Genomic DNA, 13141 nt, shown 5'->3' on the forward strand with positions numbered 1-13141 from the left:
TTGCGCACGCTCACGCACGGCGTGTTCAGGAGCATCCGCTCTGCGCACTGTGCGCAGCCATTGCACAGTTAACCCATGCAGATGTATGAGTGTTATTACAGTAAAATACATCTTTTAAAAGAACAGTCAATGTGCTTATTTGTGGTAAGTCTACTCCAACTACATTTAGATGATCCGTTGTGTGGTGTCAGAATGTATAAACGTTCATGCTGTTGTGTAAATATTATTTTGTGTGTAATTGCTGCGTTGGTTTAGTCTGGATATAAATCCAGTAAACAGTTAAAATGGACACTATTGCTAAATTCTTAAATGACCTACTGACAAAGCTTTAGTTAATATTCTTACTTTATTTACTGAATGTCGGTGGATTTCCTTGAGAGCAAAAAAATATTTACATTTAGTTTAATTTATGTTTAGTCAATACAAACGTTTAGAAATTCGAATGGTACGAATTGGACGTTTTTCACGAGCAAAGCTCCAATAAGAATCCAGTCATTTTCCATGTGTATTTCGTAGCAATGCTTGTGAATAATGCAGTAACGGTAAGTAATGTATTTTATATCACGAAAAATAAGCAATAATAATACAAATTAAATTAAACAAAATGGTAATCGTTTGAATTCATATAAATATCTATTTGAAAATGTATATGGATCCGTTCGTTCTTTCAAAAAAAGACTTTCATACTGGGCTGCTTTGCACAGTTACATAAAAAATGAGCAGATAATAGATGAGCAGTATCAACTAATCAGTGGCATATATGTAATATGTTAAATTCTATGTTGTAAAATGTATCTATGTGCTTACAACGTTGTTTGTGTAGAATCGCAGTTGATTTGGAGAATACGCCTAGATCCACTGCGTAACTGCTGCTCTTAAATGACGCTCTTGAATTTCCTCACTGATCACCGGCATGAGCCGGAAGTGTTCTGACGAACTACCCCCGGAGGAAGTTAGTATTTCTCAAAATTACGATTATATATAATTATTAACGACACTAAACTGTATAATCTAATACGTAACTATGTTGTCTATTTGCTTTCATTATTATTAAAGTCATAGCAACTGCTGCCAACCCGTTTTTTGTAACTTAACACTACATCAGTTTTCCTGGTCAGTAGTAATATCGTTAGCTAACGTTAACTCTTTATGGTTTCAGATTGCGTTAAGGCATGTGATATCGTTTATTACTAATGTTAGATGTTTATTTCTACCAAAAAAACGTTGTTTTTACTGAGAGTTAAACGTAGTTTGGTATTTTGGTCAGTTACAGCATTTGTCAGAGAGACGTTAGCATCACAGCGCTCGCGCCTCCTCAGGATCGGTTTGACGTCAGATGTTTATGAACATGCCGTTTATCTCTGCATTTTATTTGTCTTGCATTCGATCTTGCATTAAGACTTGCTGTTGTTTTAGGGGATGGAAGTGGATTGTAAACCAGAGGACCTGTTGAAGTGTTCCTATGAAGAACGCTGTGTTGAGCTGGGAGATGTTAAAGACATGAGGCTGGAAGCTGAGGCTGTGGTCAATGATGTGCTCTTTGCAGTCACAGACATGCACGTCTCTCACAGTCTTACCAGTGGAGTAGATGTGGCGCATATAAACGTTGAAACCAGAGAGGGAAACCGGTATTACTTGGAGCTCACCGAGGCTGGGTTGAGGGTGAGTGAAAAGATAAAAAATAAATCTAATTGATTGTAATATTAGTATTTACACTGGTGGGGAATGTGTGTCCTGTTAAATTGTCTACTTTCATCCTAAAGCATCTGTTTTTTTCCAGGTGGTGGGACACGCCTTTGATCAGGTGGATGAAGGTTTGAGCACCCAGTATCATGAGACTGTTTACTCACTGTTGGATTCCCTGAGCCCTGGTTACAGAGAAGCGTTTGGAAATGCTTTGCTTCAAAGACTAGAGAGGCTTAAACAAAATGGACAGTGAGGGGATCAGTATCACTTAACCATTTGTGCTCGCTCAAAGTTAAACCAAGTCCTGTGCTGCCCTCTGCCTGAAGTGTCAGTGATACTTACTATTTTTAACCAGTTGTTTGTTTTAACAAAACATCTTGTGATTACTTGGAACATGATGCGCTTGTGATGTTTTGAAACATGACTGTTTCATTTAAAGAAGTATTATTGGAGGCAGTGCTGTAACACATGAAGGGCCCAGATTAATACTTTGCGTTCATTTTCATGGTAAAATATTTGGGATTTTGTCATTGAAACCAATATATTTTGTGTTCACATGAAGGTGCACTGACTTTGATGTTATTGGGCCCAATTAAGTATTAAGTACTATCTCCATACTGTACTTCCATCATTGGTGAATGGCATTGTTCCGTATTGTCATTAAAAAGTTATCAGTTGCCTTACTACTAAATTCACATTTTAAAGTTTGAGCTGCACTGGGTTAAGGATCAATTGGTTTGAAAACTTTAAAATGACAATTTATTCAGTATCTTACCTTCCCCTGCTCGATATTGCTGTTATATAAATGTTAAAATGTGTTAAATCAGCAGAAAGTACTGAAAAGCCAAAATTGATGAATGATGGTTAAATCCATTTTCAAATCCTCTGGAAAAAATTTTGATCTTTTTCCTTAAATCAGTCCCAAGCATAAACGATGGTGCATTTTAGCACTAAAGCAGTACTGGCAACACCCCCCTTTCTATAGTAAAGACTGAAATTCTCATGGTTGATTAAACATATCACACAATATGTAATCTGAATAGTGCCATTTATAAGTGTGTTTAAAAAATGTTTTTGGGATGAAATGATAAGCTTTATATATTGCATAGAATTGCACTACATGAAATAAGGTAGCCATTTTCTGACTTGTTTAGAAGGGCTTAAGTATTTCGCAAAGGTTACTTTCAATGCCCTTTTTGTTTTCATCTCCCTTTAATTCGTAGCAGAGAGCATACAACTTTAATCATCATTAAATGCATCAATTCAGAAAGTTCTGGAATGATGGGTTTCTACCTCGTATTGGGTTTTCAAATTTTAGGCCATTTACTTTTGCACGTCAGCTGGTTTTGGATAAGCAAAGGATGGTGGAATGCTACTTCAAAAATATGCCAGTTTTAAACAAGCCTGTTAATAATTTTCTTAATTTCTATAAACATCAAAGATAACTCGTATAAATTTGTGTTTTGTTGGCTAATATGGCACAAATACCTTGTACCTGAAGACAGTTGCTTGCTTTTGTTTCATTATAATAAAAAGCACACTTTAAAATGTTAGTGTGGTTTGATTTAATTGACTACCTAATATATAACAGACAGGGCTGTAAAATATATAAATAATAGCTTATTCCAAAGTAATGACTTCAAGCGGTCAATAAATTCTACTTTTAATATAGTACTTACTTTACTGAAAATAAAGATTTGTTATATTAAGTTATCACCTTCCCTTCCTAAAACATCCTTTTAAAGAACAAGGCGATATACTTGTTGCTGCTCGTGAAAAGGGAACTAAAACGTTAATAAAATGTACTCATTCCAGCGTACATTGCTTAGATAGGCAACATTTTTTTAACGTGTCAGTATAAACTTTCAGCAAATTCCTGTAGCCTTTGAAGTCTTTACATGCTAATTATATGTGGGTTTTCAACTTTGGTAAAATCAGAATGCACTAAGCACAGAAACGGTAAAAAATGAGACTACGGCTTAAAAGCTGTAAAGAAAATCAAATTAGAGAACAAGAGCCTATTCACAAATTTAAATAGTCACTTGATACATAAAAAGTAAATTTATTTGTTTTAGTCAGACAGGTCTTATACATATATTGCTTGTTAAAAAAGCATGGCCTTTCTGGATACTAAAGACATTTTGCTTTAAGACAATTTAAAAATGCAGTCTTTATTAAATATGCAGATTTAAAAGGAGTAAAAGTCAATGACTGATAAAACGTTGAGAAAAAGATACGAGAACAGTATTGTATGTCCACACGGCAGCTAGCAAACAATCACTTGAGCACAATTTCATGATTGAATCACTGATCTCATCTCACATGAGGCAACTGCAATTTGTCAATATCCCATTATAGAGAATCATTGATACCATTTAAGCACAACACAAAATGGAACTGCAATTATTTGCTGCCGTTGTTGATAGATATAGAATTAAAATAACAGATTTGTCATAGTTAGAAAAAGAATCATAAAATTAGCATCTATAAAACGTCTTAAATGTCTGTAGAGAATTATTTAGGCACACATACAGAGGTTCTTTCTTGATAATATCCCTTTTCGAGAGTCCTATGCTTGGATTCAGTGTTGGCCTTCAGTTCACAATCTGAACAGGAAACTTGATGCAAAACAGATCCTTGCTGCCTTCATCTTTTAACTCCCATTCCACAACCAATTTGATCTAGAAAGAAAAACAAACAAAAACAGTATACATCAAGTTAGTTCTGTGAAAGGGATTTTTTTTATAAAATAACAGCATGCACTAGCTGAGGAGGATGTGAAAGACTGGTCTTATTTAAGAACACTTACTGCTGGGTACTCATTTTTGACAGACAACTGGGCTACGTAGCTGTAAATTTTCATCTCCTGAATCGGGCACTGGATTCCAGACTTGCAACCATCATCAATCGGAATGGGGAACGGAACGGCGACACCAGCAATGACTCCATGAACCACAGCTTTACTGGTTTGGCTCATAACACCTAAGGAACATATAAAAAAGTGTTTGTTTCTCCAACCTTTGGTGTATTTGGATTAGTACTAAATAATACAAATATAGCCAAAAGCAACTTACCACTGCTGAAGGTTACATTAACTGTGTAGGACTGTCCCTTGTGAAGCTGGCACGGCTGTTGCGGGCAGGGACCGATATCAACATCAAGAATTTTACCTTCTATTGAGCCTATGATGTCAAAAATATATTATATATCAGGAGGGCATTATGAAAAGATTACACTAATGATCACATCCAATACATCCAACCAAATTAATCCATTATTTTGGATTTATAATGCATTTGAAAGCTCAAAAGAGAAAGAAATTCAACAAAAACGACATAAACATAATTTAATGACAATCTGATTTACAAGCAATCGCTAATCAGAAACATTACAAGCGTTAAGATAAACAGCACTTACCACAATCTATATATTTCACATGCTCTGCGTAAGCACATACGAGGAAAGAGAGCAAAACAACGAACATCACACGGCAATCCATGGTTAAAGTAAATCCTGTCAAGACCGAAAATAAAGGTTTACTAATGTTCAGAGTACAAACAAAACGAGCGTATTACTCAATCACATGACAGTGAGTTCATGAAAATGAACTCTAGGATTTTGCATGGTTTCAGGACGCTTACTCTTTTCGGAAATTAACACGTAAGCTTGATGAAACACAGAAAATGAAGCAACACAGAAAATACAAATACCTGGAATTAAGACGTTTAAAAGTTGAATAAAAATGCGTTTACGTACCAAGCCCTGCTTTAAATCTCAAAACTTAGTTCCGTGTCACAAGATGCGTATGACTGTCCTCCAATCAAATACTGTCGGCGTGGGCGTGTTTATGACGAACATGCTTTTGACCCTCAACCAATGGCGGTGACTCACGGAAACAACGTAACAAAAGGTGAGGGCGAGCTTGTTGCCAAATATATTAAATCAGCTTTATCTAGCCTAGACACCCGAGTAAGTGTAAATGTTAAGGTTCTGCAGGCTGGTTTGTCATTTTAAAGTAGTTACTTTGACGTCATTATTTTTATCTCTTACAGGCTGAAAATGTATGTCTCTAACACTTATTTATGCTCGCTGATATGTACTGTACTGCACGTTTTTTCTTTCATTTACTCACATTTTCCATGGCCTTTTTTTACAATTAATAAAGAAGCATGATTTCGTAAAAGCGTCTACAGAAATTCCCAGGGTTATTAACGTTAAACCTGGCAACACGTTATCGGTACTTCTGTTGTGCGCATGCGCACATTGCGCAGTACTGTTTGTTTGCTTTAGAGAAGATGTCATTTGCTCGAAGGCTACTTGCAAGCGTCCCTAAAAGTTCACCATTTTACCTTCTCAAGTATGCGTGAATTTACAAAATTACAGTGATTGTTTCATTTGTACTGCCTTATATAAATAATATATAGTTATTGCTTGTTATTTTCATAGAAGGCAGCTTAGTTAGCTAACTTTGCTAGCTTTAGCTTTAGGAGTATTGGGCTCTGTAACTGCTTTTTATAACTTCAATCGACGCCTTTTTAGCAGAAAATGAATATGAATCAACATGTAAGATAAGATATGTCTTAGTTAAACACTAAACAAACTTCTCTATTAACGCGTAACTTTATGTTATACAACTTCTCATTCATAACATTCATTTTTATATTTATTTTAATCAATATTGTCACATTACTATATTAAGGGTATGAGCTCTTGAGCCATGTTTACTGTGATCAAGGGCAGACACAGTCGTTCTCTTACATGCGTTTATGTTTTATGTTAGTGTGACTTCGTCCAGAGGTCATACGGTGAGAAGATGGCCATCTCTCATCTCGCCTCTCACACCCACTGTGCACTACAGCAGCGTCTCTCTAAACGCTTCCAGCACCGCTGGTGACAGCATTTATCTCAGTGAATCCTGTGTCAAGGTTTGACTACACCTGGACTTCATCATAGATACATATACACACAATAATCATCTTGTGTGACTGTGTTGGGTTTTGATGTTCCTGCAGAGGCTTACAGAAATTACAAATAAGGGAGAGTATTTGAGGATTACGGTGGAGGGAGGCGGATGTTCAGGTTTCCAGTATAAATTCTCAGTGGACACAGTCAGAAATGAAGACGACAGGTAATGACTCTTAATGTGCAGACAGAAAAGGTCTTTAATAAATATTAAGCTTTGGCTCTCTTGCGATTATTTCTGGTTTTCTGCTTTGGTGCCTTTTCAGAGTGTTTGAAAAAAAGGGTGTTGGAGTAATAGTTGACCAGGACAGTCTGGAGTTCATGAAAGGATCCACAGTTCACTTCAATGAAGAGCTCATTCGCTCTTCTTTTCAGGTGATGAAGAACCCTAAGGCTGAACACGGCTGCTCATGCGGTTCGTCCTTCTCTGTTAAGATCTGAAGCGCTGTAGGTCCCTCCATCAATTAGAAATTATTCAGTTTATGCAAATTGTCAATGCATGTTCACAGAATCAGTCAGACGCATAAAACTATGAAGAAGTTAAGAGCTCAAAGGTGTTTGTTTGGTGTGTTGTGTTGTATATAAAGATGAATGTAAATAGATTTCTAATAAAGATATAAGATTATACGAATTCGAGTTGTGTAGAGTGTTGTCATACGTTTGTTCCTAAAATATTGTTTAAGAAAGTTCTTGCTCAGCTTATCACTGTCTAAACTGTAATAAAAAAATCACTTTACAAAACGGTATCTCCCTTTCCCTGATTCACAATGGTTAGCTGATAGTAATGACTCAGAAAATGAGTTATCTAATCCGTTTTTAAGAAAAATGTCAGTTTCACATCACATGACTTCAAATAGCATAAATGGTACAGAAAGTAATCTGCAATACATGGCAGTTATAGAATGCTTCTTTCTAACCTTTGATTCAGGAAATACACAAGAAAATAACCCTGTTGTAATGTTTTAGTGTTTTGAGGTAATTCACTATCATATGATTGTGACAATATCATTTCGTAAGAGGATTCAATAAAAAATGGTGTAATTTTCATTAACTGATCAGAGAAATCAATAAAAAAGCTTACAGATTGCATTATATACATCTGTTTGTCTTTTTGAGGTTTGTGATATGTCATCTGACGATACCTAACGATGATCAAAGGAGTAAACTTAAGAACAACAATGTAAAAAATTCCTGTTACTTTTAAGCTTTCATTGTTGCCCACAGAATTCTTTTCTGGTAGAATATTTCCGTCATAACCGGGCCTAGATTCTACATTCTAAAACACAGCACTAGCTTTTTTTTTATTACAAAGAGCTGCATGGTCTATTTAACATGCTTTATGTTAGTGTTTTTATTAATTTAATTTAATTTAGATCGCAGTCACAAGGGACTAAGGTAGTAAAAACAATTCCTTGTCTAGGAGATTTATTTGCCAAAATGCTACAAATTCACAGGGTTTGATATTCGTGCAATGTTTTATAAGCATGTACATTAACTAACACCACCAATAATTGTGACACAAAGCTTAATGTGAACATGTGATATATGTTTATCTTTTTTATTAAAGGTGGCTTTTAAGAAACATTTCACAAAAATATACAAAAAAATGTCTTTACAAATGATATTTACATTGATAACCAGAAAAAAAACAAAATGTGCATTAAGCATAAATCTATTATATTCTGAGGCAAGACAAACCAGGTAAATAAACTCAAATCTGATTAAAAAAAGAATAAAAAATGAAATATGATGTTACAAAGGCTTCAGCAGCAAGATGAACAGTGATTGAAGACAAGAACCAACCTCTCATTCATTTTCTGAGGGAATAATTGCATTATCGTTTTCTTTTTAAATCTGTGATCTCAGGACATCAAATGCAAAGCATACGGTTCATACCTATATTCAAACAAACATACACGCATATCTCAAGTTTGCTATTCGAGCTAAATTTGCTACATATGAGGTTAAGAGTGTTATCGACTGTTTTAGGGAGACTGAGGTTTAATGATCGAGTACCATGTTCAACACTAAAAGACCACTGGACTACCACAGTGAGCAGGTCAAGTATACAGTGCATAGAATGCTTTGGCATGCTGACATCCTAGAATATAACGTCAGTGTTACATTCAGGGAGAAGGCCACAGGAGATCTATGAATCTTTGAAAAGAACCCAGAAACTAAACCAGCAGATAAACCAACTCAAAACCATGATCATTTAAAAACAAAAAATACCACATGAACCCATCACACCATAAAAAAAAACACTCCACAGGTAGTTTAAGGCTGATCGTACTTAGCATGCCACAACTTCTTTTTCACTTTTTTAAACCAGTCAAACCGATGAACAGAAAAACAGACAGACTTTCTGCAACTTGTAGCGTTATTGTTTTTTTGAAGGGTTGGGGTAAACACATACACATCTGACAGGATCTTTCCCGTTGGGTCATGTGACACCTGTCACTCAAGAACAGTTAGCCAGCAGCTCAAGAAGATCCATGAACTGCAGAATTACTCAATGAGTCTTTTCACTAGTCTATGGAGCTCATGGTTATTTTGAGGCATGAGGAAGGGAGGAGATTGTTGTGTTCCCTCAGTGAGGAGCATGGACACATCGCCACACAAACAGACTAAATGATGGAAAGATAAAGAGAGAAAATGTTAATATAGTCAAATATGATCTGTTCCAAAACTTAGCAAGCTTACATCAAACATCAAATTTAACTGAAGTCAATTGAGTATACGGTTATGTAGGCAGTAGACAGCAAAACAGCTCACTAGGTTGTGGACACAAAGATACTGTTCAGAATAAATATCAGTCTGAGGTAAAACACTTGCAGAACTGAAACTGTCACAATGCTGATTTGAAAAAGGAAGAGGATAGAAATAACAACATGATGGAGCCAGGAGGAGCATTAGGAATGAACGTAAGTTTAACAGCAGTCTTTATCAGAACACACCTTCTATCGTCACCTCCGGCACTGACCACGAAACGATCCCCGTGTGTGAAGCGGATGTTGGTGACATGGGCAGAGTGTCCCAGAAAACGTTTGTGCTTGGCCTGAGGACACAATTTCACGTGAGATATTATATCAAATGCTGAGGAGTGGAGGAGACATGATAATGTCATTTATCATTCAGCCCCCATTTAAAACTTTCCCTTATGAGCCACAATGGTACATTTCAAACCTTCCCTCTCTCTCTCTCTCTCTCTCTCCCTCCCTCCCTCCCTACAGTTACTGTATAACTTAAAAAATAGATCCATTTCTACAGTTAAACTTTGGCTGTTGTAGGAATGTGGTGTGTTCGTGAAATGTGTTTTACAGAAGTTGACGATACCTTGTGACATGACATGTCATTTGTGATAGTAATCAGGAAATTACTCTCTGGTTTCTATTTATCTGTCATGACAACACTATTGGCTAGGAACTAAGTCATGTCAAGGATGAAACCACAAAAGCATCTTTGACATTCTCTCATATTATTGAGTGACTTTGCAAAACATTTTGCCATAAACACAATAGCTTGTTATAGAATCACATTAATTCTGTCCTTTATGACTTTCTTCTGCAGGACACAAATCATTTATTTTGAAGAAAGTTAGTAACCGCACAGCACTGGCCCCCTTTCACTTCTATTGTGTGAACACAGAGCCAATGCAAGTAAATGGTTGCCAGTAAGCAACATCCTTCAAAATATCTTCTTTTGTGTTCTGTAGAAGAAAGAAAGTCATAAATTGTGAAATGAAGAGAGGGTGAGTAAATGATGACAGAATTTTAATTTTTGGGTGAACTATAATTTAGTACACTGACAGATCAGCTACAAATAAAACTAGTTCATGGCTTCTGAGAATTATAGTGCAAGGAATTTATGAACAAAGTTTGTCCCATTCTTCAAAACTTCAAAACCACAAAAGAAATGTATATGATAAAGATTAAGTATTTCATACAATTACATTAGTCTAGATATTGTCAAAATCTTATTTGCATGTTAGGGTTATTTTTTTATTATTCAAAAAAGTATTATACTTACAAATTTCTCTGGACAGGGAAAGTCGAACAGCTTTACCATTCCAAAGTCGTCCCCTGTGACAATGTTGATCCCCGAGTGAGAGACACAAGCACAGGTTACATCTGCTTTATCGGTGTTCCTAGACCAGATGCCAACCACCTCGTCCCCCAGGACACTACAGACACCAATACAAGATGGTCCCATTACACCAGACAATGTGAAATATTCATGTATGCAAGCAACATAACACGATCACGGTTTGATTCCTATAGAATACTGGAACTAATACATTTGTATACTCCAAGTGCACTGTAATATGCTTTGGATAAGTGAAATAATAATGATTCTGAGCTGAGCATTTCATGAGGTGACTAACAAAATATGTTAAATAAATGTTTTTTTACTATTGGATATGGATGTATTTTTTTGCTGATTAGAGTTGGCTGGTGTCAAGACTTAACCTATATTATTTTTGTCACTCATATCAATCCCCTCATTCCAATATACTCCAAACAGAGACAATCTGTTATCATGCATATTGTTCGTTTTTAGTTTGAATTAGTTTACCTTGTCCATGTGGCCCATGTAATTCTGTCTATCGCGGCTTGCTCAGTGACTTGCTTCCCAGAAGGCACCTCATAGACGACACGTTTATAAGCACCAGTGGACAACTGCACACAGCAATATATAGAATGAAAGAGATAATCTAGAAACAATTTCACAATTTGTATTTCTTCTAGTGATGTTACTGTAGTGGAGTAGGCGGGGCGCCGCCGGCGGTCGGCCATGAGGGGCCGCCGGCTGTTATTACTTTATTAAATGTTTAAATGTCTTCCGGTTCCCGTCTCCTTCCTTCCTTTTATTGAACTTCTCTACACTTACGTTTGTGAACGAATCTTTCTTTTTGAACGAATCTTTTAAGTGAACGAATCGTTCTCGTTCACGAAATGCATGAGTCGTAATTCTCGTTCACTGAAATCCCTCCCTCGAGCATAGAGAGCGTCTTCTAAAAGAGTGTCTAAAGCACGAGCCAATGGCGTACAAGCGTGAGCTTTGACAGAATATATGATTGGTTGAATGTACTGAACGAATACGCCCTTGAGTCTGAACGAAAAGATCTGCTGATTCTCGTTCTTGAACGACATGAACGGTCAGTCATCTCGTTCATAAACAAAATGAATGAGAAAGGAGGTCTCTGGTTCAACAAGTACAGAAATGGACACAATGTACACTTACGAAAATGAACCATGGTTTTAAAGTAGTAAGGTCTTTTTGTGTATTTGTCTTCTACCATACCAATACAAATGGTTTTACTGTAAATATCATGTTTAAACGATTCTGGGATCCCAGTCTTCCAGTAAAAGACTGACTGAGCATGACCCAATAGTCCCTAAGTGGACACTATCATTGGTCTGAGCTATTGAACAAATACGCCTCTTCACTGAACTAGTCAGTCATTTGAAATACGAATCAGACAACTCGTTCGTGAACGAGGAGCTGCTGACCGAATGAAATAGAGAAAGCATGTAAATTGCTAAATACAGCACATGAGTCACTATCGTTCACAACACCAACAGAATATTATATATTGTAGCATAATATACATTACAATTACAAAAAAACACGTTTTTAAAATTACTTGTACTACATATGAGATACTAATTATCGCCACATCCTTTCGTATGTATGTAATAAATGACTTAATGGGCGCTGAACGAATCATTTTGGTGAAGGAACCGAAAAAGAACGAATCACTCAAATGAATCATATTTCCTATCACTAATTTCTTCATACGAATATGAAGATGAACTATATCTAATACAATGAACTATATCTAATACACTGTGTGTATATGTGTGATGGTAACCAAGCTGTGATGTAAAACCTTTCTTCAAACACGGCTAAGCATGTTCCAGTGTACCTGCACATAGCAGCTGTCAGCAGAAAAATCCATCTGCATGACAAAACTAGGGATGTCTCGGCAGCAGTTGATGCGGTTGAGCTGCGGTCCTAATGTCAGGTCGTAAAAATCCACAGCATTTTCACTAGAACCCACAGCCAGGTATCGGGAGTCTGGACTGAATCTGAAAATAAACCAATAATGTTGCATGGACCACATTAATAACGAAACGGCCAAAGCAATAGAGTCTAGTCCACTTTGCAGCCCAATCTGCCCAAGATCTCACTTAAACAATGATAAAACGCACTCTCACTCCCAAGAACGTAAACTATTCAATAAAACAATGAGTGCCAGCCTCACCTGATATCTTGGATGGCAGAGCGCCGATCTCTCTTCTTCCCCCATATTTTGAGCGAGGTGACAAGGAGGATAATGAACTCTCCATTCTTCATGCCGATGGCCACCATGTCGCCATCAGGGCTGTAGCTCACCGTGCGCGCAGGATGACCGAGGTTCACCTTATTCAGCATCTTCTGTTTCCATACAAGAATAAAATTTTATTGCAGAAGAACAGTTCCCTGTGCG

General features: G+C 36.6%; 4 protein-coding genes across 8 annotated transcripts in view; 2 read left to right on the plus strand and 2 right to left on the minus strand.

The window, feature by feature from the left end:
* Positions 1–5: 5 nt before the first annotated feature.
* gskip (gsk3b interacting protein) lies at positions 6–3239 on the plus strand. Of its 5 annotated transcripts, XM_056767379.1 has the most exons (4): positions 527–542; positions 824–952; positions 1417–1662; positions 1781–3239. In XM_056767379.1, the coding sequence occupies exons 2-4, from the start codon at positions 914–916 to the stop codon at positions 1937–1939; spliced, it is 444 nt and encodes a 147-aa protein (XP_056623357.1). In that variant the 5' UTR covers positions 527–542; positions 824–913; the 3' UTR covers positions 1940–3239. The 5 variants fall into 5 exon arrangements, with proteins under 5 accessions (XP_056623356.1, XP_056623359.1, XP_056623357.1 ...); XM_056767378.1 differs by lacking the exons at positions 527–542; positions 824–952 and adding an exon at positions 6–144; XM_056767381.1 differs by lacking the exon at positions 824–952 and having other exon boundaries at positions 313–542.
* A 493-nt stretch (positions 3240–3732) lies between these two features.
* Positions 3733–5548, minus strand: npc2.1 (NPC intracellular cholesterol transporter 2, tandem duplicate 1). The gene is made up of 5 exons (XM_056768041.1): positions 5443–5548; positions 5104–5199; positions 4761–4868; positions 4496–4668; positions 3733–4367 (listed from the first exon to the last, which is right to left on the minus strand). Exons 2-5 carry the CDS (start codon positions 5183–5185, stop codon positions 4281–4283), a joined length of 450 nt encoding a protein of 149 aa, XP_056624019.1. The 5' UTR covers positions 5186–5199; positions 5443–5548; the 3' UTR covers positions 3733–4280.
* Positions 5549–5949: 401 nt separating this feature from the next.
* Positions 5950–7279, plus strand: isca2 (iron-sulfur cluster assembly 2). Its single transcript, XM_056768195.1, has 4 exons — positions 5950–6043; positions 6467–6611; positions 6699–6814; positions 6915–7279. Exons 1-4 carry the CDS (start codon positions 5982–5984, stop codon positions 7087–7089), a joined length of 498 nt encoding a protein of 165 aa, XP_056624173.1. The 5' UTR covers positions 5950–5981; the 3' UTR covers positions 7090–7279.
* Positions 7280–8179: 900 nt separating this feature from the next.
* Positions 8180–13141, minus strand: part of eml5 (EMAP like 5) — a 70841-nt gene continuing 65879 nt past the window's right edge. Inside the window, exons 37-42 of the mRNA XM_056767792.1 lie at positions 12917–13089; positions 12578–12740; positions 11224–11327; positions 10678–10831; positions 9606–9706; positions 8180–9275 (exon numbers count right to left, since the gene is read on the minus strand). Of these exons, the coding sequence (XP_056623770.1) occupies positions 9239–9275; positions 9606–9706; positions 10678–10831; positions 11224–11327; positions 12578–12740; positions 12917–13089 (732 nt within the window). The 3' untranslated portion in view covers positions 8180–9238. The remainder of the gene's footprint in view (positions 9276–9605; positions 9707–10677; positions 10832–11223; positions 11328–12577; positions 12741–12916; positions 13090–13141) is intronic.

This window comes from Triplophysa dalaica, chromosome 15, assembly GCF_015846415.1.
Source record: "Triplophysa dalaica isolate WHDGS20190420 chromosome 15, ASM1584641v1, whole genome shotgun sequence".
Classification (NCBI taxonomy): domain Eukaryota; kingdom Metazoa; phylum Chordata; class Actinopteri; order Cypriniformes; family Nemacheilidae; genus Triplophysa; species Triplophysa dalaica.